Source organism: Stenella coeruleoalba (genome assembly GCF_951394435.1).
Source record: "Stenella coeruleoalba genome assembly, chromosome: 1".
Lineage (NCBI taxonomy): Eukaryota > Metazoa > Chordata > Mammalia > Artiodactyla > Delphinidae > Stenella > Stenella coeruleoalba.
The window spans coordinates 73,547,091-73,572,474 of NC_137169.1; the positions used below are offsets into that span (position 1 = coordinate 73,547,091).

The 25,384-nt window shown below is 34.5% G+C and overlaps 1 protein-coding gene across 7 annotated transcripts in view; it reads left to right on the top strand.

The window, feature by feature from the left end:
* Positions 1-25,384, top strand: part of PRKACB (protein kinase cAMP-activated catalytic subunit beta) — a 141,789-nt gene that overhangs the window by 112,851 nt on the left and 3,554 nt on the right. For all 7 annotated transcript variants that reach the window (XM_079924901.1, XM_079924899.1, XM_079924898.1 and 4 more), the window contains 2 exons: positions 2,593-2,715; positions 19,665-19,829. In XM_079924901.1, coding sequence (XP_079781027.1) covers positions 2,593-2,715; positions 19,665-19,829 — 288 coding nt within the window. The remainder of the gene's footprint in view (positions 1-2,592; positions 2,716-19,664; positions 19,830-25,384) is intronic.

A 25,384-nucleotide genomic window follows, 5' to 3' on the forward strand; every position in this document is an offset into this window, starting at 1 on the left:
TTTACCACTTAAATGAAAAAAAATGTATGTGAATTATTTTTTAAAATTTTAGTTTAAAAATAGGAATATTATAGCAATTGAATAGTTATAGTCTTATTGAATACAGTTCTGCTTTTCTAAACAGTGCAAAATGTGGTGAGAGAAATTTTTAATCGTATCACAAAGGATGATTTAACTTTTGTTTTCCTTTCTACTGCCATCCCTTGGTGGAGAAAGCCAGAAAGGAGCGACTGATAATAACTGGGCACAGGAGCCAGGAAAGAGAAAGGGATAACACAGATGCTTTGATAATTACACATTGAACAACTACCCCCTGAATCATTGAAATTTGGCTAACCTACAGAAGTATTAGAATAAAATAATTCTTTCAGCGTTCCTCTCATTATCTTACATAATTTATATCATTTATAACTTTTACTCTTTTATAATCTAAATATCATTAACATATTTCTTCTTTAAGTACATTTAACAAATAATGATAACATAGTAGGGACCAAAACTTTAAAAACTGTATGTGTGTATATATATATATATATATGTGGTAAAAGAAATAGCTATTCACTGTATGAAATTTGGAAAATATAGAAAAATATAAAGAAAGAATCAAAAAACCTATAATCTCACCATCCAGAGGTAGCCTTTTAAAAAAAACATTTTAATATATTTTTCTATGCATGTTATAGTGAATGTACAGTTTTGTATTCAGCTTTTTCACTTGAATGATAATAAGCATGCAAATATAATTCTAATGGCTTATTTGAAAATGTACCATATTGTATTTTGCCATTCTTCTATTGTTGAGTATTTAGGTTATTTCAGTTTTTTCGATTATAGATCACTGTGATAAACATCTTTGTACATAAAGCTTTTTCTATATTTTAAATTATTTTTTTAGGATAGATTCCTAGAAGTGGAATTACAGGGTCAGAGAGTATGAACATTTTTAAGGCTTTCAATACATGTTGCCAAAGCACTGTCCAAAAAGATTGTAGCAATTTTGCACTTCTCAGCAGTGTTTGAGAGTACCTGTTTCACCACACTTTCTCCAGCATTGGGTATTCTTGTTTTAAAAACCATTACTAATTTGATAGACAGTAAATGATATCTAATTATTTTAAGTCTTATGTCTGATTATTAGATTGTTTTAATGCTTAATAGCCATTTGGTATTTCTTTGTGTGTATGAATTATTAGTTCATGTCCTTTGCCCATTTTTCTATTATAATTTAGTTTTTCTTACTGATTTGTTTTAGTTTTCCATACCTAGGGTATTGAAAGCATCTGGAATACTTATTATGAACATTAGTACACAATCCAAAACATAGAAATCAGTTTGGTAAAAGGATCTGTTTCAACGTTACATGCTTTCATTATAGCAAAAAAACATGCTAATTACATTATTAATGAATTGAATTTAAAGAATTAAAGCAAAGTTGATGCCATTTCTATTAGCAAAACAAAGTACTATTACTATTTTACTAGTCTCTCTCATTTTAAAAACATACAGAAGCAGGAAATAAAAAGAAAAAATCTCTATATTATTATATTTTAGCCAGTAATTTGAAAATTAAATAGTTTATAAGCTAAATTTTTGAAAAAAGGTTGGACTAGGGGGAGTGGCGAAGGTAATTAAAGGCTGTATGTGATGGCAGACCAAAAGATCTGGCAAGAACTCAGCTCATTTCTCTCCATGATCAAGTTGTTTTGTTTTTTTTCATAATCTTTTGTGCCAGTTGACACTGATTATGGCTGATAACAAACTTTATATAAACATGTTAATATTTTATTCTTATTTATTTTCTTATCAATACTTCTAAATCTTAATTTTAGTAGGCTTAACATGAAAAAAAAAAAGAAACCTTAGAATTGTACATTTGGTTTGCAACACACTCTTTATACACATCATTTCCTTTCATTTGATGTAGTCCCCACAAAATCCCATGAATTAGTTATCTTTCTTGTATACCTTTTAGAGATGAGAAACAAAACACTAGATGAATAAAGTATACTTAAATATTTACATTTATTATGTTCCACATTAAACTTTTAGCTTTCATAAGATCCTGTGAAGTGGATGGGATTATCCCGAGTATATTCACCCTCTTAACCCCAACAATATAGAATATTTTGAAGTCAACTCCACTGTTTATTATGAAGTACAATATCTACTCTTTCATTTTAAAACTTTTGACCTTTCTAAGTATTCTCTAGAAAACCTGATTCATAATATTATGGAACTAGATTGGGCTTTAAGGGGTAATTTGGTCCAATTCCCTTCCTACTGTTTAGCAACAACTAAATTATCCCAATTAAACAGGGCATTTTTTATTGTCTTTAATATTCTTAATGATTTTAGGAAGATTTAATAATATTTCCTAATATCCAATTTCAGTATCTGGAAATTTGCCCCTTTGTTTAATTCAAATCTGACCTGATACATTTTGTTTATTTTTTATTTTATCCTGAATTACTGCTCAGCAACTGCTTTTTAAAAATTTTCATATGCTTGAAGATCACTTTGAAATAATTTATGACTTCATTCTCCTCTGAGTGAATTAAGTAATAATTGACATTTGGTGTTGGTTTATCTTAGGGCTACAATAAGGCAGTGGATTGGTGGGCATTAGGAGTGTTAATCTATGAAATGGCAGCTGGCTACCCCCCATTCTTTGCAGACCAACCAATTCAGATTTATGAAAAGATTGTTTCCGGAAAGGTAAGTAATACAATTTATTATTCCTTTATTATTCATTATTTCTATAAATGAATTTTAAGCTTTGTAGATTGAAACCATTTGATGTCATCAGAATATTACCCTAAATTGGGAAAAAGACAGAAATATCCATAGTTGCTGCCCTTATATTTAGCAGCTCAAATGAGCAGCACTCATTTAAGATAGCGTGAATACTGAATCGTTGAAGTCTTTTAAGTAAAAAAGGGCAATTTTACAAACATATTAGCAAAATAATAAAGCAGTTTCCATTATTAGCATTTTTATCACTTGTAAAACACAGGATCATAGCCCTAATTCTTCCATATTCCTTCAAATAAATAAAAATTGTTAGTTATTTCATGTGGGTATCTGCTTGGAGAGAAGTTTTAGGGGCTGTTTTTATATGCCGTTGCTTTTTTAGGAGAGACTTGTTTGAATTATGTCAAACATTACAAAATTGGAAGTAGACATAGAATAGATAAGCCTTTTTAAGATGGGACTTCATAGAAATGATGTAAACAGTTTTTCATGTTAATGTGATTATAATTGCCATTGATCTTTAGCAAGTATGAAAATAACATTAATTCTTCTTGAATATGAGTAGATGTACTATAAGTCAGAGTATTTTACATTTTGTAATTACTCCATAAACCTTTCTTCTTTTGCATTTATAATCCCTAATTTTGTTTCCAAGAGTATTTTGTTTAAAGTCAATCATTCACTCTTGCCGTAACTCATGCATTAGATCCTTTTTAAAAATACTGCAGTCAGTTTTAATAGAGATGAGCCTGATTCAGTAGGCTTTCAAAAATTCCCAGAAGGCCTTCTATGCATTTATGACAGAGTTCATGGGAAGGGATAGTTTCCTTATATTTCCTTATTTTTCCTTTTCCTACATGTGGTACGCTCTATTAGTTTGTTTTGTTTGTTTGTTTTTGATCATATAACATCAGTCTTGACATGACATTCCCTGAGATGTGATATAGTTGACTTTTTTGTATTTTGTGAAAGGCAGAGATAAGCCTAATCAACCTAAAGAATCTGGAAGGAGATAGAAGAAAAATCTGTTTCTTTATATCTCAGCCAGATTCATGTTCTATATTTCGTATGAAAGCTGACCCTTAGCATTCATGAACTTAAAATTTATAATGTCAGCTATTCAGAAGGTACCTTCAATGTCCATAATATAATAATTTATCTTTGTTACTAAGACCCAAATTTAAATAGCTGGATGGAACAAGACACCAATAGAATGAGTCTCTCCAGCCACCTAGGACCCACCTCTCAACACAGTGTTGTTCCATATGTCATAGTGCATATGCAGTCTATAGGGATCACAAGATTTTCAGTTATATTTTACTGTATTTTATGGGAGGAAGTTTTATATTATGGCAGGTTCACAAACTAGGGGACTAACTAAAGAATGCATACTTCAACTATGTCAAAGGTAAAAAATAAATACCTCTTACAGCTAACTAAGCTAGGTTTTTGAAAGATTCACACTAAAGTAATATAGAAAGGCAGACGAAGTATTGATATTTAGGTAATTAAGTATTACTGCTGTCCCTGCTACATTTGTAGATCTCTAAGCTTCAGGTTTCTTATCTTTGTAATTGTTTTCACCGAGCAGAATATTAAAGTCAAAGTAAGAGAACTTTTGAGATGAACAAAACAAAAAATCAAGAAAAATTAATAGACAAGGCAGTGGTTTATTATTTAAGAATTTGAGAAGTGATTATGTAAAATCTCAAGAGAAAATAAGGCCAAAGGTCATATGAAGAATGAGAGGACTAAAATACTTTTAAATAACTGAATGGGAGAAGCATATTTTACTAGTACAAAGACTAAGAATGCAGAAATTATAGTAATAGTTCCAAATAATTTAATTACAGTTAATTACAGAGTTCCTGAATCTTTACTATATTGCTTTTATTTATACTTAATTTCATAGGAGGAATCAAATTTTCTGACAAGGATGCTGTCATAACTAAATTTTATTTACTTAGAAAAATTGTTTTAGCTAAAACAAATGTATCTTCGTCTGTATGAATTGGCCTCTGTTTGCCAATCATTGTACATTGTGTAATTTTTTTTTGGCTACTTATGAATATGTTTTTATTTCATATCAAACTTTAACATTTAGAATCCAATGGTAGCACACGGTTTAAATTTAAATCTGCATAAATTCTAAAATTGTAACAGTTTAAATCCTGGTCACCTTAGAAGAGAAGAGTAGCAACATAAAATTTTATCATATCACAATATCTGATTTTTTTCCTTTATTTATTAGAAATACTATAGGGTGTTTGGTGTACTATTGTTTTTAACTAAAGGTGCCAGATTATCTCTCCCCATATTGGATGTAAAGTTTTCATTCCTTGTTCTCTTTATGCATAAAGTAGAACTCGTGAAAACAAAATAATTGTTATTAAGTGATCTCTAGGATCTGTATTATTTGAATGTAAAATCATATTCACATTTCCCAATAAAACCATCTGTTTCAGCACTCAAATCCAAACTAGAAGTTATCTCTATCCACATTACAGAGTATTATTGTCTCTCTAGTTAGTAGCTAAAAGTCAAATTGGAGACGAACTTGTTTTCAAATTTTTTAATTGTTCAAGTCATTGAAAATCCACTTTTGGTCTTACAGATCCTGTATTTGTATTTAAAATTTTTAATGGTTCTAATGATATCAAATAACATTTAAAAATATACTTTGCATTCAGAATTTTTTCTTTTTTTAAAAAGCATGGTATTTTATGCAACAATAGTTTATGTTGATTATATTTTTGGAAACAATGTTATAAAGATTATAGGTATCATTGACTTATCAAAGTTAAATGAAATGTGTTTAATGAAGTGATTAATTATTAAAGTACATATATTTGAACATTAGATTTTTACGTTCTTTCTCTATTTACAATATTTTAATTCAAACTGGTATTTATAAATGTACAGAAAGATGATCAATCAGCTTGTTAGATCCTCTCCTACACATATTTTGCCTTTAAAAAAAACAGAGGAGGTGGTATTTATTTATTTATTTTTATTGGGGTATAGTTGTTTTACAATGTTGTGTTAGTTTCTACTGTACAGCGAAGTGCATTTCCCTGTGCTATACAGCAAGTTATTATTTATCTATTTTATACATATTAGTGTATATATGTCAATCTCAATCTCCCAATTCATCCCACCACCCATGCCCCCTACTTCCCCCGCTTGGTGTCCATACGTTTGTTCTCTACATCTGTGTCTCTTTTTCTGCCAGCAAACTGGTTCATCTGTACCATTTTTCTAGATTCCACATATATGCGTTAATATATGATATTTGCTTTTCTCTTTCAGACTTAACTTCACTCTGTATGACACTCTCTAGGTCCATCCATGTCTCTATAAATAACCCAATTTTGTCCCTTTTTATGGCTAAGTAATATTCCATTGTATATATGTATCACATCTTCTTTATATATTTGTCTGTTGATGGACATTTAGCTTGGTTCCATGACCTGGCTATTGTAAATAATGCTGCAATGAATATTGGGGTGCATGTATTTTTTTGAATTGTGGTTTTCTCTGGGTATGTGCCCAGTTGTGGGATTGTTGGATCATATGGTAATTCTATTTTTAGTTTTTTCAGGAACCTCCATACTGTTCTCCATAGTGGCTGTATCAATTTACATTCCCACCAACAGTGCAAGAGGGTTCCCTTTTCTCCACACCCTCTCCGCATTTATTGTTTGTAGACTTTCTGATGATGCCCATTCTAATCGGTGTGAGGTGATACCTCATTGTAGTTTTGATTTGCATTTCTCACTAAATAATTAGTGATGTTGAGCAGCTTTTCCTGTGCCTCTTGGCCATCTGTATGTCTTTGGAGAAGTGTCTATTTAGGTCTCCCACCCATTTTTTGATTGGGTTGTTTGTTTTTTTGATATTGATCTTCATGAACTGTTTATATATTTTGGAGATTAATCCTTTGCCCATTGATTCGTTTGCAAATATTTTCTCCCATTCTGGGGGTTGTCTTTTTGTCTTATTTATGGTTTTCTTTGCTGTGCAAAAGCTTTTGTTTCATTAGGTCCCATTTGTTTATTTTTGTTTTTATTTCCATTACTCTAGGAGGTGGGTCAAAAAAGATCTTGCTGTGATTTATGTCAAAGGGTGTTCTGCCTATGATTTCCTCTAAGAGTTTTATAGTGTCTGGTTTTACATTGAGGTCTTTAATCCATTTTGAGTTTATTTTTGCATATGGTGTTAGGGAGTGTTCTAATTTCATTCTTTTACATGTAGCTGCCCAGTTTTCCCAGCACCACTTATTGAAGAGACTTGTCTTTTCTCCATTGTATATTCTTGCCTCCTTTGTCATAGATTAGTTGACCATAGGTGCGTGGGTTTATCTCTGGGCTTTCTATCCTGTTCCATTGATCTATATTTCTGTTTTTGTGCCAATACCATATTGTCTTGATTACTGTAGCTTTTTCTGCATCTATTGAGATGATTATATGGTTTTTATCCTTCAATCTGTTAATATGGTGTGTCACATTGATTAATTTGTGTATATTGAAGAATCCTTGCATCCCTGGGATAAATGCCACTTGATCATGGTGTATGATCCTTTTAATGTGTTGTTGGATTCTGTTTGCTAGTATTTTGTTGAAGATTTTTGCATCTATATTCATCAGTGATATTGGTCTGTAATTTCCTTTTTTTGTAGTATCTTTATATGGTTTTGGTATCAGGGTGATGATGGCCTCGTAGAATGAGTTTGGGAGTGTTCCTTACACTGCAATTTTTTGGAAGATTTTGAGAAGGATGGGTGTTAGCTCTTCTCGAAATGTTTGATAGAATTCACCTGTGAAGCCATCTGGTCCTGGACTTTTGTTTACTGGAAGATTTTTAATCACAGTTTCAATTTCAGTACTTGTGATTGGTCTGTTCATAATTTCTCTTTCTTCTTGGTTCAGTCTCTCAAGGTTGTGCTTTTCTAAGAATTTGTCCATTTCTTCCAGGTTGTCCATTTTATTGGCATATCATTGCTTGTAGTAGTCTCTTAGGATGCTTTGTATTTCTGCACTGTCCGTTGTAACTTCTCCTTTTTTATTTCTAATTTTATTGATTTGCATCCTCTCCCTCTTTTTCTTGATGAGCCTGGATAAAGGTTTATCAGTTTTGTTTATCTTCTCAAGGAACCAGCTTTTAGTTTCATTGATCTTTGCTATTGTTTTCTTCATTTCTATTTGATTTATTTCTGATCTTATTTTTATGATTTCTTTCCTTCTACTAACTTTGGGTTTTGTTTGTTCTCCTTTCTCTAGTTCCTTTAGGTGTAAAGTTAGATTGTTTATTTGAGATTTTTCTGGTTTATTGAGGTAGGATTGTATTGCTATAGCCTTCCCTCTTCGAACTGCTATTGCTGCATCCCATAGGTTTTGTGTCATTGTGTTTTCATTGTCATTTGTCTCTAGGTATTTTTTGATTTCCTCTTTGATTTCTTCAGTGATCTCTTGGTTATTTATTTAGTAAAGTAGTTTTTAGCCTCCTTGTGTTTACATTTTTTGTTTTTCCTATAATTTATTTCTAATCTCATAGCATTGTGGTTGGAAAAGATGCTTGATATGATTTCAGTTTTCATAACTTTACCAATGCTTGATTTGTGACCCAAGATGTGATCTATTCTGGAGAATGTTCCATGTGCACTTGAGAAGAAAGTGTAATCTTCTGTTTTCAGGTGGAATGTCCTATAAATATCAATTAAACCTATCTAGTCTATTGTGTCATTTAAAGCCTGTGTTTCCTTTTTTATTTTCATTTTGGATGATTTGTCCATTGGTGAAAGTCGGCTGTTAAAGTCCCCTAGTATGATTCTGTTACTGTTGATTTCCCCTTTTATGGCTGTTAGCATTTGCCTTATGTATTGAGGTGCTCCTATGTTGGGTGCATAAATATTTACAATTGTTATATCTTCTTCTTGGATTGATCCCGTGATTATTATGTTGTCTCCTTCTTTGTCTCTTGTAACAGTCTTTATTTTAAAGTCTATTTTGTCTTATATGAGAATTGCTACTCCAGCTTTCTTTTGATTTCCATTTGCATGGAATATCTTTTTCCGTCCCCTCACTTTCAGTCTGTATGTGTCCCTAGGTCTGAAGTGGGTCTCTTGTAGACAGCATATATACAGGTCTTGTTTTTGTATCCATTCAGCCAGTCTGTCTTTTGGTTGGAGTGTGTAATCTATTCACATTTAAGGTAATTATCGATATGTATGTTCCTATTACCATTTTCTTAATTGTTTTGGGTTTGTTTTTGTAGGTCCTTTTCTTCTCTTGTGTTTCCCACTTAGAGAAGACTCTTTAGCATTTGTTGTAGAGCTGGTTTGGTGGTGAATTCTCTTAGCTATTGCTTGTCTGTAAAGCTTTTGATTTCTCTGTCGAATCTGAATGAGATTCTTGCCTGGTAGAGTATTCTTGGTTGTAGGTTGTTCCCTTTCATCACTTTAAATATATCATACCACTCGCTTCTGGCTTGCAGAATTTCTGCTGATAAATCAGCTGTTAAATGTATGGAGTTACCTTGCATGCTATTTGTCATTTTTTCCTTGTTTATTTTAATATTTTTTTTGTCTTTAATTTTTTTCAGTTTGATTACTATGTGTCTCGGCTTGTTTCTCCTTGGGTTTATCCTGCCTGGGACTCTCTGTGCTTCCTGGACTTGGGTGGCTATTTCCTTTCCCATGTTAGGGAAGTTTTCTACTATAATCTCGTTAGGTAAGCTTTCTACTATAATCTCTTCAAATATTTTCTTGGGTCCTTTCTCTCTTTTCCTTCTGGGACCCCTATAATGTGAATGTTGGTGCATTTAATGTTGTCCCAGAGTCTCCTAGGCTGTCTTCATTTCTTTTCATTCTTTTTTCTTTATTCTGCTCTGTGGCAGTGATTTCCACCATTATGTCTTCTAGGTCACTTATCCATTCTTCTGCCTCAGTTATTCTGCTGTTGATTCCTTCTAGTGTATTTTTCATTTCAGTTATTGTATTGTTCATCTCTGTTTGTTTGTTCTTTAATTCTTCTGGGTCTTTGTTAAACATTTCTTGCATCTTCTTGATCCTTGCCTCCATTCTTTTTCCAAGGGCCTCAATCATCTTCACTATCATTATTCTGAATTTTCTGGAAAGTTGCCTATCTCCACTTCATTTAGTTGTTTTTCTCAGGTTTTAACTTGTTCCTTCATCTGGGACATAGTCCTCTGCCTTTTCATTTTGTCTATCTTTCTGTGTTTGTGGTTTCATTCTGCAGGCTGCAGGATTGTAGTTCTTCTTGCTTTTGCTCTCTGCCCTCTGGTGGTTGAGGCTATCTAAGAGGCTTGTGCAACCTTCCTGATGGGAGGGACTGGTAGTGGGTAGAGCTGGGCATCCCTCTGGTGGGCAGAGCTCAGTAAAACTTTAATCTGCTTGTATGCTGATGGGTGGGGCTGGGTTCCCTCCCTGTTGGCTGTTTGGCCTGAGGCGACCCAGCACTGCTGCCTACAGGCTCTTTGGTGGGGCTAATGGCGGACTCCAGGAGGGCTGACTCCAGTGAGTACTTCCCAGAACTTCTGCTGCCAGTGTCCTTGTCCCTGCAGTGAGCCACAGCCACTCCACCCCGCCCCCCGCAGGAGACCCTCCAACACTAGCAGGTAGGTCTGGTTTTGTCTCCTATGGGGTCACTCCTCCTTCCCCCGGGTCCTGATGCACACACTATTTTGTGTCTGCCCTCCAAGAATGGAGTCTCTGTTTCCCCCAGTCCTGTCAAAGTCCTGCAATCAAACTCCATTGGCCTTCAAGTCTGATTCTCTGAGGATTCCTCCTCCCATTGCCAGACCCCCAGGTTGGGAAGTCAGAACCTAGGGCTCAGAACCTTCACTCCAGTGTGTGGACTTCTGTGGTATAATTGTTCTCCAGTTGAGAGTCGCCAACCCAGCAGTTTTGGGATTTGATTTTATTGTGATTGCGCCCCTCCTACCATCTCATTGCAGCTCTCCTTTGTCTTGGATGTGGGGTATCTTTCTTGGTGAGTTCCAGTGTCTTTCTGTCAATGATTGTTCAGTAGTTAGTTGTGATTCCAGTGTTCTCGCAAGAGGGAGTTGGAGGTGGTATTTAAATGTCAAATTATTCATGCAATATTAAGATTCAGGTTTAGAAATGCATAGTTAACAGAAAAGTCTTATAATTCCCACATTAACTGTGCCTCATCCTAGCAATACATATGCTGAGTTTCTGTATATAGTCTTTAAATTTAATACTTCAGTGCCATATACTCTATACAAGAATCAGTTATGGTTTCCACAGCAACTCTATCTGGCTGCATTACCCTTGTTAATATAAAAGTTAACGTTGTATTCAAAAATGACATTTGCAGATAAGGTGGCAGGCAAGTAACAGCTGTGTGGAAACCTTAAAGTTAGAGTTTTTTGTTTTTTGGGTTTTTTTGCGGTACGCAGACCTCTCACTGTTGCGGCCTCTCCCGTTGCAGAGCACAAGCTCCGGACGCACAGGCTCAGCAGCCATGGCTTACGGGCCCAGCCGCTCCGCGGCATGTGGGATCTTCCCAGACCGGGTTACGAACCCGCATCCACTGCATCGGCAGGCAGACTCTCAACCACTGCGCCACCAGGGAAGCCCTAAAGTTAGAGTTTTTGACTTACGTAATTAAAAAAAATTCTTAGCTCCATTTTGTATGAAGTAAATATTATTCCATTTTTAATGAGCACCAAAAATGTACAAGGAGACACTATACAAAATATAAAGTTGTAAACGTATGTATACACAAAATGATCCAAGAGTGAGTTAATTTTTTTTTTTTTTTTTTTTTTTTTTGCGGTATGCGGGCTTCTCACTGTTGTGGCCCCTCCCGTTGCAGAGTACAGGCTTCGGACGTGCAGGCCCAGTGGCCACGGCTCACAGGCCCAGCCGCTCTGCGGCATGTGTGATCCTCCCGGACCAGGGCACGAACCCATGTCCCCTGCATCGGCAGGCGGACTCTCAACCACTGCGCCACCAGGGAAGCCCCCAAGAGTTAGTTAACTTTTTCCTAAAGAGCAATCCACATTCACATGAAGTGTAGTTGATTAGCAGCCAGATGGCTATTCCCTTCTATGTCCAAGGTCCCCAAGACCATTCCCAGGTTAGGTGATTCACTAGGACGACTCACAAAATTCAGCATGTAGTAATACTCAAGGAATGAATACCTTTCATTGTAACAAGTACCTTACAAAAAAGTTTATAAACTAAAATCAGCAAAGGCAAAAGTCACATGGGGTAATGTCCAGAGGAAGCCAGCACAAGCTTTCAAGAGCCCTCTCCCAAAGGAGTCAAAAAGGATGCTTCATTCCTCCAGCAACAAATTTGGCAACATGGATGAAATGTTATCTATCAGGGAAGCACAGTAAAGACTCAGTGCCCAAGGGTTTTATTGGGATTACATATACACCCCCTACCTAACACATAGCAAAATCCCAGACTCCCAGAACAAAAACAGATGTTCAGCATAAACCATATTATTTGTACCAACAGTCTAGGTACAGTGAGCCACTCTTGTCATTTAAGGAAGTTTCTTTTCAATGTCTGGCACTTTGAATCACCATTCCAATTCCCAGATACCTGCCATTTGCCAAACTCGCAGGCAGGCCTTCCTAAAGGGTAGCAGTCTCAGGCCTGCTATATTTTCTCTTTTTTGTGTATTCCTAAGTAATATACACATATACAGATATACCACTACACTTTTTCTAAGGCACCATTGTTAATGCTTTTGGAGAAATTAAAATGCCATTTTCAATTTGGCATGGCTACAGTTAAAGAGACTTAACAGTATGCAGGAGTTATTTTCATGAAGTACAAAAGCAGTTATACCATTTACATAAAATACAGGGCCGTGTTTTAACACCTTGCTGTGGACATTTAAAATTCTTCTTAATACCTGCTTTGAGACAGTCCTTACCTTAGGGGTCCTATGGGCAAATGATTCCAACTTGTTTTGCAGGGGATGGAATGAGGATGGGGTGGGTAATAACCTTTTGCAACCATCTGAATTCATTATGTCTGTGCACTGTTTCTGCATAGGTAAGAACAGATCAGAGAGCCCACAATCATGGTACTAATATTTATAAGTATTTTGTTAATGTCCTAGATGTTTCTTTTTATATATAGGATCCAGGTTGATTAAACTTTCCCTGGGTCCTATGAGGCAGTGTGGAATTTAGCACCCTATCTATTAGGAACCCTAATGTATGAAAAGTTGTTATGTGTTTTGAAAAATTAACTAATGTATATGCTCAGTTTTTCTAGATAATTTTTTTACTGGGATGGTAGATTTCTTGAACTGTACTAATTTAGAGAGAGGATTTCTCAAAATTTATTCCAGTATGCATGTGGACAGAAGTTAACAGATTATTTACTGTATGCAAACCCTTTTGAGTCATTTAAGCCCAGTAAATTTTACCCTGATGCATAAAAGATAATGTTACTGGTTGAACAATCTTTTCCTCTATAAATTGCAGAAGAATAGTGGTAAAATTTTTCTCTTCTTCAATCAAAGATCAACTTTGTAATTTCTGTGATTAAGCTGAGTGTAGACAAACTTGATTTTGGTCTTATTTTATTTCTAAAGTTAAAAAAGAGTCAGTGAAGTTAAATCACCCAGTATGGATACTATAATAACATGCACTGATTTGCTTTCTGGATGTAACTTCTTACATTTTTAGAAAGTAATAGTTACTCCTAAAACTAAAATGTACAAGACTTTATAATCAGTGCTGAAAGCAGAACAATACTCCGTTTGCTTAATTCAGAGTAAATTTCACAGTTGTTTTAACATATTATGTAATATAATTTGACAAAGTTGTTTAAGGTATCAGCTATATTCACAATTCTGTCCTTACAAAACGGTTATGGCTGTCCATTTTCTCCCTGCCTCTATCAAATTTAAGAACCTTAGGAAAAGAAGAGAGTGTTTGTTGTACAAATTTAACAGGTGGAGCATGAGACAAGAAGAAAAGAGGAAGCTCTTACACTCTCCAATGACTTTTCTAGCACAAGTGCCCTTGGGTAGTCTGGAAACATAATGATAGATATTGCTGACTTCCAGGTTCCTTCTTTGATTCAGAAATTCAACTTCAGCTCATTAAAATATTATCCTAATGAAAAGACTTAAAAATGAAACATGTATTGAATTAGTGCCTGCAAGATGCAAGGCAGTTCCACAGGGAGTTCCCTGGCAGTCCAGTGGTTAGGACTTGGTGCTTTCACTGCCTTGGGCCTGGGTTCAATCCCTGGTTGGGGAACTAAGATTAAGATCTCATAAGCTGCATGGCACAGCCAAAAAAAAAAAAAAAGGCCGTTTCATAAAAGTTAACTAATTTATTTTCATACTTGCCAGATGAAATATACTCTTATCATTTTATAGATGAGGTGAGACTCAGAAAGGTAAAAGAGTTAGCCCTAAAGCATAGAGAATGTATGTAACTGGAGTTGGGATTGGAACCCAGATATTCTTTCTACTAAAGAAATAGCTTAGTAGAATTTTTAAGATGACAAGAATGTTCCATTTTACTTAATTTAACTCCCTTATCCTATGTGTAGGTAAATCAAGGCTCAGAATTGCCCAAAGATAAAAGCTAGTTTGTGGCAAAAAGAGAAACAGAATCTAGTTCAGTGGTTCATTCATTACTCCTTCACTTGGCTTCAGTGACTCTTCATAATCTTAGTTTTATTCCTGAATTACTCATCTTTCCTTCTAAATCTCTTTGCCTTGATCCTCTTCTTTTCCTGCATTTCTTCTATTGGTGGTCTCATTCTCGTTATGACTTTTAATGCTATCTGACAGCTCCCAAATTCATTTTTTCCGTCCATACGTGACTCATTGAGTTGCAGACTTTTGTATCCAACTTCCTACCTGAAATCTCCACTCAGCGGTCTAATAAATATCTCAAATTCAACCTAAAACTGACAGATTTTTCTTTTCCATAGCTAATCTGTTCTTCCCACCATCTTTCCCATCTCAGTTGATGGCAACATTATCCTTTCAGCTACTTTCAGTTACTCAAGACAAAACACCCTGGAGTCCTCACTCCGTATTTGATGCACAGGAAAACCATTTTGGCTCTATCTTTAAAATATATGCAGAATTCAACTACCTCTTACCACCTTCACTGATACTGCTCTCTAACATTAAGTCAGATCCTGTTACTCCTTTCAGAACTTTGCAGTGATTCCCCATTTTCTTCAGAGTAAAAAAATAAAGACCTTACAAAGCAAGGTTTTGTCAGGATAACAACATTTTTAAAGGGTCACTCTTGTTGCTAAGTTTCTTTCTCACTAGAATATAAACACTGTGGAGGCAGGAATCTTTGTCTCTCTTTGGTTTACTACTCTATCCCAAGCACATCAGTGCCTAGCACATAGATGGTATTGAATCAGTGTTTGTTGAATTTAAGTTCATGCATTCATTAAATATTTATTAAGCTCATGGTATATGACAGACCAGTGCTGGATACAGCAAATCAGCTGTGGTCTCTGCCTTCATGAAGCTTTCATGAAATAGATGCCCATTCTCAGAGATACTGATTCTGTTGGTCTTCTGTGTATTCCAAACATCTGTATTTTTTAAATTATTACAGATGATTTTGATACACATGATGTGTTAAAAGCTTGTTGTGTGTGTCTGTACCTCACTGTAGAAACAGATTTATTCTTAAGAATATATCATTAGGAAACTCAGAAGTAACTTGGTCTCTAAGGGTTGAAAAACATTCCTAAACAGGAAATATTAGGGGAAAGAAGACCCAATAAACACTCTAGGGAGTACATATTGCACAAACACCTCTTTCATGTTAAATAATGCCAGTTTCCAATAACCTTATCACTCACCTCTACTGGTTGAAAGGGGTTAGACTGTCTCTTTTCCATATCTAGCTCTTTACAGCTATTTTCACATTATTTGCCCTGTCATATATTTTGTGCTATCATGGACTGAAGAAACACGTAGGAGTCAAAAGAATTAAGTTATTTTCCCAACAACGAAATTAACTGAGTTGGTAGTCTCACTGAAGCTAGAGTTCCTTATCTTTCTTTAAAAAAAAAAAAAAAAAGAAGGTTCCTCATCTTTAAAATGAAGGTTTAGACTAAATTAAGCTCCCTCTAGCTGCAATATTCTATAATTCTGATTTTACTTTTGACATCTACAGCAGTTATAATTGATAACAGTGATAGAAACAATACAGTATCAAAATTTGATACAGTTTTGAATCATCCCATTATAGAAGTCTTTGGTGTTTCCAGGTTAACATACTATAAATAAAGGTCTTGCATTTAAAACATAATTTCATTTATTTTCTAGTTTGCTAATTTCAGTTGATACATCAACATAGCACTTTGGAAAGTTCAGTCAACAAAGAAACTCCATTTCTGATTACATTTCAGAACAATCATGGAAAAAATACTTTCACAATGATTCTCATTATTTCCCCTCCAGTAGACTTTAAGGGTATGACAGATTCCCATCATTAACATGGTTTACTATGGGAGTGTGGACTACCTATCATAATCTCTGGGGAAGAAGAGGGTGTGATGTGGAGATGAGGAGGACATGTCTAGAATTTGAAAAGATTCCCAAATGGTTCTGATATCTACCATCACAACCCTCTACCACCATTCCCCATTTGAGAATCACTGTTCTGGGGAGTAACCAAATAAATGTTCTCATTAACTAATTCAAGACCATCACTGTATCTGCATTCTACATAAAAAACTACTTTATTCAGGTGTATATATTCTTTATCCATTGCATTGCATATTACCTGAATTCAGAAGATAGTTTATATGTAGTACATCACTGTCTGCCATTCCGAACATCATGAAGTGGAGAATAACTGATACATTATATTGAACAGTTCATGCAAACTCTATTCTAAATGAAGATAAGTATACTTCAAATGAGTTATTCCTTTGGAATCTAAACAAAATTAGAATATAACCATTGTATAAATAATCGTGGTATTTTTCAAGTGGACAGTGTGTCTTTGAATACCCTATATTCTCTAGTTTTTACTCCAAGTAGGATAAATGAGGAAATGTGCAGCAAGTATTTTTAAGATGAAATTTTCATTCTTTTATAAGGTTCCTGACAACCTGAAGCTAGAGTATATACCCTGGAGTTGGAGAGCCTGGTTTGCAATTATAGCCTTACCACTTATTATCTCTGCAATCTGGGCCAATTACTTAATCTCTGTAGGTTTTAACTGCATCACCTGTAAAGTGGGGATAATAATCGTATTTACCTCGGTGTTACGTTCTGGATTTTATGAGCCAGTGAATATAAACTGTTTGGCATAGTGCCTAACTTCTAATAAGCCATTGTGTCAAAAGCAAAAACTAGAGAGGGTGGTAGTTCACATCTTTTTTTTTTTTTTTAAGAACATAAAACCTCTAATAATCTGTAATAATATAGGCTTTGCAAAAATGAAGTTTTTTTAGTTGCTAATATGAGTTGACCCCAAACCTTCAGCCTTCAAATAGTCTTTGTTTGCTTGACACAATACTACTTTTCCTCTGGTATGATGGTGACTTAGTTTATTACTTACACTAAAATTGTTTTTTGATCTGTCACTAGAAGAAAAAATAAAACTTCTGTATAAATAGTAAATAGTGTTACAAATAGTGCTTCTCAAGCTTTCATGTACAGATGAATTACTTGGAGATAGAAGCTCAGATTTTCAGGCCCAATACCATTAACATCTGAGATAAGCCCCAGTTATCTGCATTATCATCCTCTACTTCCCAGTTGATTTAGATGAAAGTGGTCCCTAGGACCACACTTTGAGAAATATTTATTCACAGAATAGCATGAGAGTGGCAATCAGAAGACTATGGTTATGAATCTAGCATTGCCATAGATTTCTAGCTTTGCATCCTAATGATTTAACTTCTGCTTTGAGAACATGAGAATGTATATCAAGTATGTTGAACTTTTTCACAGTCAGAATATAAATTAAGAAGTTCTATATGTTTGAAGATAATGTAATAAAGAGCAAAATTCATGAGGCTGGGAACTGTAAGACAAGATTTCTCATCCCAGCTCTGCTACTTTATAGTGTCATGACTGGGTAAGGTATATAATGTCTCTGAAATCTTAGTTTCTCCATCTTTAGAACAGAGTTAATACCATATTCACCAAGTATGTCATATCCAACTAGGATGTAAGTACCAAGAAATCAGACTTTGTTTTTGCTCACTGTTGTATATTCAGCACCTAGAACAGTGCCTGGTACATAGTAGGTACTCAATAGGTAATTGTGGAATGGATGAAGTATATTATTTGAAGTGATCTAATAAATCCTGGGAATAGAAACACAAAAATAGCATAGTACCTTCCCTCCAGAAGCTCACAGTCTGGGTGAGACAGACATGCACAAATACTTCAGCATAGTTAAATGAATGAGTGCACTGTGAAGATCACCTGAGGTAATGTAATGATGCACATTGCAAGTTATAAGGTGATGGTGGCACTTGTAGAGAACAAAAGAAAGAATGCAAGTTCAGAAATGGATCTGTTAACCCTTTAAAGCATTTCTTCAGAGATTTATGGTCAGTTTGAAGTTAAGGCCATGATAATCCAGAGAATAATGTTTGTATTTAGTGAAGGTGGGAACATGAAATGGGACCTGTAAGTGCACGATAGGAAAATGGGATTAAAATGAAAGTGCATGTGCTCACACACATGTAGGTATATGCACATACATACCTGTGTGTGTGATGGGGAAGAGGGCAGTGGAAATGATCGAACACAAGTTGAAAAGGATAATGGAGAGGTGGTAGTAATGAAGGAAGAGTAAGGAGACATAGATGCAGCTGTTTCTTCTAATATCATCCTTTAGTAGTACTCATTTTAATTTAATTTTTCAGTACCCATATTAATAATAGGGTGAAAACCGGGAGTTAGGTTGGAGTAGAGAGAGGAGAAGAATGTGTTTAAACAAAACAAAAAGTAGACCTAGGTCTCCAATGACTGGTACTTTATTTTATTGATTACTTGATATATAACATCTTCAGTTATTTGGGGGTTTTTTGTTTGTTTTTAAGCCTGGGGGCCAGTCAACTAATTGTAAAGTCTTCACAGTTTAGAAAGTAGAAAATGCTTTTAAACCAATCTAAATCATTTTTTGCACTATTGCATAATAGCAGAATTATTTTTAAAAGTCACTCATAAGTAAAAGAAAAGTAGTTTCCTATGCTATGAAAGGCAGTGTGGATTTTTATAGTCATTTTTAGACTTCCTTTTTGATCATCTCTTTCAAAAATGTACATACTGATATCTTTCATATGGTGTTTTTCTATTTAAGTTGCAAGTTTAAATTTGTATGTTGCTAAGACACAAGATTTATCATGTGGGATCCAAGGGGTCTCTCTTGAAGATGGGTAAACCTTCTGACATTGCTGGAAAAGTTCTGTAGTTATGCACATTTTTCTGGAGAGGGGCCCATGTTCTTAAAGAGAGTCCATGACCAAAACAAGGCCCTAAGAGAACAGTTTTAATTCATTGACTCAGTTCTCTTTTTTAAAGACTACTATGGAGACTGAAGTGTGTAGTTAAAAATATCTGAAGGTCATCACTACATTTTTTTATTTTTTTTATTATTTTTTTTTTTTGCGGTACGTGGGCCTCTCACTGTTGTGGCCTCTCCCGTTGCGGAGCACAGGCTCCGGACACGCAGGCTCAGCGGCCATGGCTCACGGGCCCAGCTGCTCTGCGGCATGTGGGATCTTCCTGGACCGGGGCATGAACCCGTGTCCCCTGCATCGGCAGGTGGACTCTCAACCACTGTGCCACCATGGAAGCCCCTATATTTTTGTTTATATAATGATCTATCACCTCAAAAAAAAATTTTGGAATGTGTGTTTTACCACATGGTCTGTTTTGCAGGTTCGATTCCCTTCTCACTTCAGTTCAGATCTCAAGGACCTTCTAAGGAACCTGCTGCAGGTGGACCTGACGAAGCGGTTTGGAAATCTAAAGAATGGTGTGAGTGATATAAAAACTCACAAGTGGTTTGCCACAACTGATTGGATTGCTATTTACCAGAGGAAGGTGAGCCTTTTCTTTCTTTAATTTAAAAGCTTTTTAAAAGTTGCTGTTTAAATTATATGTAGTAGAGGTATCTTTAACTTAACACATGGTTTTATTTTTTTTTTACCTTTTGAATTAATCTTATGCAAGACTTAACCTTTATAGCCCACAACTTAAAAATGAGTTTTCTCCTTGATAGAAGGGAAAGTGTATATTCTATTTTGACCACCAATTGAAATGTTTTCCTGGTTAAATTTTTCCTACCCATGCCTCTTTTCATAATGCCATGACAATTATATATTAGACAATGTCGTAATGGTTTGCACTTCAAAACTGATGTGAAGCCACACTAGTAGGATGATATGTAAGCAAATATATTCTCGTACCCAGAATTGGCATACAGCCAGATATAATAACGTTTAAGTGCTGGATTCATCAGATATTTTTCAGTCATTATTACTTTACCTTTGTAATAAATTGAGACATTTAAGAAAAGATTTTGCGGTGCTGAATTACTTTCATCTCTCCTTTTGCTTCTTAAATGCCCAGTTAAAGATAGTTTGTATGAATAAAGTGTCTTCATCTTGAATATGTTAATTTTTTCTTTTTTTTCATAAAACAAAAACTTCTAATGTTTCAGAAATTTGCCATATTTAATAATGCCATGCAGCCACATGAGTGAATTTCCTTAGGAAAAAAATGTAAATGCTCAAATTATTAATAGCACAGTTTTTCTAATTTATATTTTTTATAAAAGATTTTTTTAAAAACATTAAAAGAATTTTAGAATGCAGCAAATAGAAAATATATCAAGACCAAGACAATGTGAGTGCAGTACAGCCTTTGCATCTCAAAGGGGTTCAAAAACTCTCTAACCATTAAAGTCATTGAAACATAGCCGTTAGCATCATTATCTCAGCTGGTTGTGTTATGTAGTCAAGAACAAGGTCCAAAGCAATTTAAAATAGATTTTAGATCTAATAAATAAATATTTTATATTTTCATGTTTTTTTCTAAATTTCCTAGCACCAGTGCAGTACTTTCAAATTAATGAAAGCAACTCTGTAACCTCTCATTTTAATCTTTGAAGTAATCCTATGGGATAAGTGGTACCATTTTCCCCATTTTACTGATAAGAAAATCAGCTCAGAAAGGCTAACTGCTTTAAACATAATCATACAGCTGCTAAATAATGCCTATGTTTGATTCCAAGTTCTTCAGATTCCCAATTCCAAGATCACATTACCCCCTTTAAAGGCCTTTTAACATGGTTATTAAAATAAAGCCCCAAACCACTCAACAGTACATTGTTTCATAAGATATTCATAGATTTTACATATTACATGCTTGACTTTCATGCTTTGAGCAATTTTGGAGTAGGAAGACTCTGCCTCAGAAGGCAGAAGAGAGCGAGCATGAACTCTGGGGTTAGGTAGACATTGATCTGAATCCCAGATCAGACAACCACTAGGAGTGAGATCTCAAGCAAATTACTTAACCACTTTAAAGCATCAGATTTCTCATCCTTAAGATTTGTATTAAGGTAGAGGATGCAAAAGGAAGAGTAGTTTGGAGAGAAAGATTAAATAGATTGGTCCAGGCTCTATTTTTCTTTCTGGTTGAGGTATGTTTCATATAGTTATCATCAGGTAATCTGTTAAGTAAATAGATTTGAAATCATCATAATCCCATCATCCAGACAGCACCTCTATTAACAGTTGGCATATTTATTCCTTTTCTCTGTGCTTTTCCTCACCACAGTCCATTCCCATGACTTCAGTGACCACCTTCAGTAGTAGATCTACTTCTTCCGACCCTGCATTTTCCCCTTAGCTTCAGGCCATTACATCACAATTACTACCTACTACAAGATTCTATTTGGGTGACTTATTTAATCTACATTTTCTTTTAGTGCTTTTTGATCTAACTTCTTTTTGTTATTGTTGTTTAATAGTTAACCAATTATCCTCTTAGCATTTGTTGAATAATAATTATCTGACTGCTTATTTGAAACTCTACCTTTCCTAATACTAAATTATTATATACTTCAGTCTGTTTCTGAACTTCATTTTTTATGAGCTCTTTTTGTCTCTTCTTGTACTGTATACCACACCACCACACCATTTTATGTAGCTTTATAATGTTTTTTATTTCAATTTTCAAAATACTTATATATTTAATATGTGGAATTCTTATAAATATTTATGAAAAATACATAATTCAATTTTTTCCAGTTTTATTGTAGTAAAGTACACATAACGTAAAATTTAATATCTTAACCATATGTAAGTGTACAGTTCAGTGGCATTAAGTACATTAATATTGTTGTGCCACCATCACCACCATCCATCTCCAGAACTTTTTCTTCTTGCAAAACTGAAACTCTGTACCCATTAAACAATAACTCCTCTGTTTTATTGGTCTTTCCAAATATTTATGTTGTACTGGGGGATCTTAATTGGGATTACAGTATATTAATTAGAAGAGAACCAAAATCTTTAGGGTTCTTTTTAATGAGCATGTTATATTTCTGCAGTTATTCAGATATTTTCTGTCATTTGATAAAGTTTTAGAAACCCCTTCCCTCATACAGGTCCAATTTCTCTCTCAAAGTTATTCCTTAAATTTATATTTTGGTTGCTACTGTGAATGTGTTTCTCGTCCATTGTAAGAGCACAAGGGAGAAAACATTTCTATGTTTGTTACAATTGGCTACCTTACTAAATAAATTCTGTTATTGATTTCCTTGGATTTTATTGACAGATAATCACAGTGGGTGGAGGTGTCATTTGCCTCTTCTTTTTCAATATTTGTATCTTTTATTTCCATTTTGTTTTATTATATATGCTAGAATGTCTAGAATAATATTTTAAAACTGTGGGCCTGTTGAGCTGTCTTATCTTGTTCCTCTTTTGAATGGGAATGCCTTTTATGCTTTACCACCAAATATAAAATTAGCTATTTGTCTTGGATAAGTATTCCTGATCAGCTTAAGGAAATATCCTTGATTGCTAGTGTACCGTATTTTACCTTCTTTGACATATTAGTATAAGGAGTTACATCAGTGAGATATCCTAACATTCCTGAAGTGAACATCATTTAATCATAGGGTATTATTATTTTAATATCTGCCTAAAATCAATTTGCTAAAGTTTTATTTAGGATTTTTACTTCCATAGTCATAAGTTTTATTGATCTATACTTTTTGTTTTCTGGAGTTGAGATTATATGGATTCATAAAATGAGTCTGGAAATTTTCCATGTTTCTTATTCTTTGGGAAATTTAAGGAACATAGGAATTATATTTATACCTTGGAAATTTTAAGAAATTAATTCTCCTGTGGATATTGGCCTCTTCAAATTTTTGCCTCTTATAAAGTCAATTATAGAAATTTATATTTTCCTATAAAATCATTTATATCCCTTTGTAATTAGCACTATTTATATTATATTTATTATATTATTGTTAGTTAATGCTATATTTAGATGAATTGATTAGACTTTGTTGAAGTTTGTACTTTTTATTAGTATCTTAAAGATTTATGATGTATAATGAATATTTTCAATTTTATTTTAGCCAACATTTACTAATCTTTACATATCATGTATTTTAAACAATTATTCTTAAAATGGGTAGAACTTCTACTGCTCAGTGCTTTCCAAGGGCTGGATTTATCTCAGGTAGTAAACAGCTTATCTGCCAAGAAGTAGCACACTAAAACAAACAGGTTATTTTATTGGGCAAATTGATCAATAGCAAATCTTGATGATTAACAAAAATGGACTTGGGGCTCTCTGGATAATTTACAAACAGAAATAATTCAGTACTTTAACATAGCCATTTGTTTTACTATCATCTCAATTCTAAGTATGTAGAGAAGTACAAAAATGATAGTAAATTTGAACAGTTTTCATAGTCCTTTTTTATTCTCTGACCAAGTGCTCATGAACAACGGAATAGACAAAGGCATCTGGCAGAAAGACAAAAAATGGGAGAAAATGGCCTGGACAGCTCAAACTGTACAATCATTTTCCAGAGATTGTCTCAGTAGGTGTGATCCTAAACTGCTGCCTTGCTAGTAGACATGAGGCGACTGTCTGCTTAGCCCATTCTTCTGTGCAGTGCAGAACTGCAGGCCCCAATGCAGGGCACATAGGCAACCATCTGGCAAACAATAACATATTAGACTTCCCATTCCTACTTATTTTTTACCTTATTCTTTTTAGATGTCTTGTTTGTGTGTATCTTATAATAGTTCAGCCATGTGTGTAAATAATTTATAAATAAATAACTATACATTTATTGGTGATATATACTCAAAAATGTTTTACTAAAGGGCATATAAATCAAAAAACTTTGGAAACCACTGGTATAAATATTAGAAACAGCTCTGGACTGGAAGTGGAGACCTAATGAATTTGAAACCTGCTTTAGCCACTTATTAGTCACATGAATTTGGTCAACTTTCTGTCTTATAATCTGTAAAATGGGAATAAGGCTACCTTCCCTGCCTCCCTCACAGTGTTATGTTGAGGAAGAAATGAAACAGCCTGCATATAATTGTTAGTAAACATTATAGATGCTGTGTAAATTGTGGTGTTATTGTTTCAATTTTTCACATCTTTTCCTCAAACATATTCAGTACACCGCATTATCTTTATACAGACCATATTTTAAGTAATGGAAAGACATTTTATTTTTAGGATCCAAAGAGAAAACTGTTCAGAATTTAACAATTTTGTAATTCTAAAAGAGATTTTTTTCAAATTTCTCAGAAATTTTTGATAGCCAGCTATTTTAACAAAATAGTGTTGGGAATTTAAAAAAAAATGATTAAAAATAAATCTGAATTATCTGTAACCTCAGGAGGAAGGAATTAAGGAAAAGGGGATAGAAAATGGACTTTAGAAGTAAAGAACTGATACAGGAAAAACTGGAGTTCTGTAACCTTAAGTGCCAGCATTTTGATGCCAGCAGTTAATTATCCTAGAAATCTCAAGTATTGTTGTTGGCCTGTACCATTCCTTGAATGAAAATATTGAGATAAATAGCAAACCTATAGTTTGCTTCTTCTTTTAATGTTGTGATCATTTAGGGACTTAAAGGCATTTAAAGATTGCCACTGTGTAGTAAATAGGCGGAATTTATTTTCCTTAGTGTTTGTTTGGAAATTCTCTGGCATTTGTTTTTCCTCTTTTTCCATATCACCAAGCAGTTAACACTTCTGACACTATCTATCTGGAGATACCAATTGCCAGTCCAGTTTTTGCTTCTGACTAATGGGCTATAGGTCAAGATTCCCACAAACACCTGGGGGTCGATTAATTTGCTAGAGTGGCTCACAGAACTGAGAAACTACTTACTGGGTGACCAGCTTATTATAAAGGGGTATAACTCAGGAATAGCCAGATGGAAGAGAGGCACAGGGCAAGGTGTGTGGGAAGGGGCTCAGAGCTTCCTGCTCTCTCCAAGCCACTCTCCCCAAATCCCCACTTGTTCACCAACCCAGGAGCTCTTCGAAACCCAAACCCCTTCCTTTTGGGGTTTTATGGAGGCCTCATTACATAGGCATGAT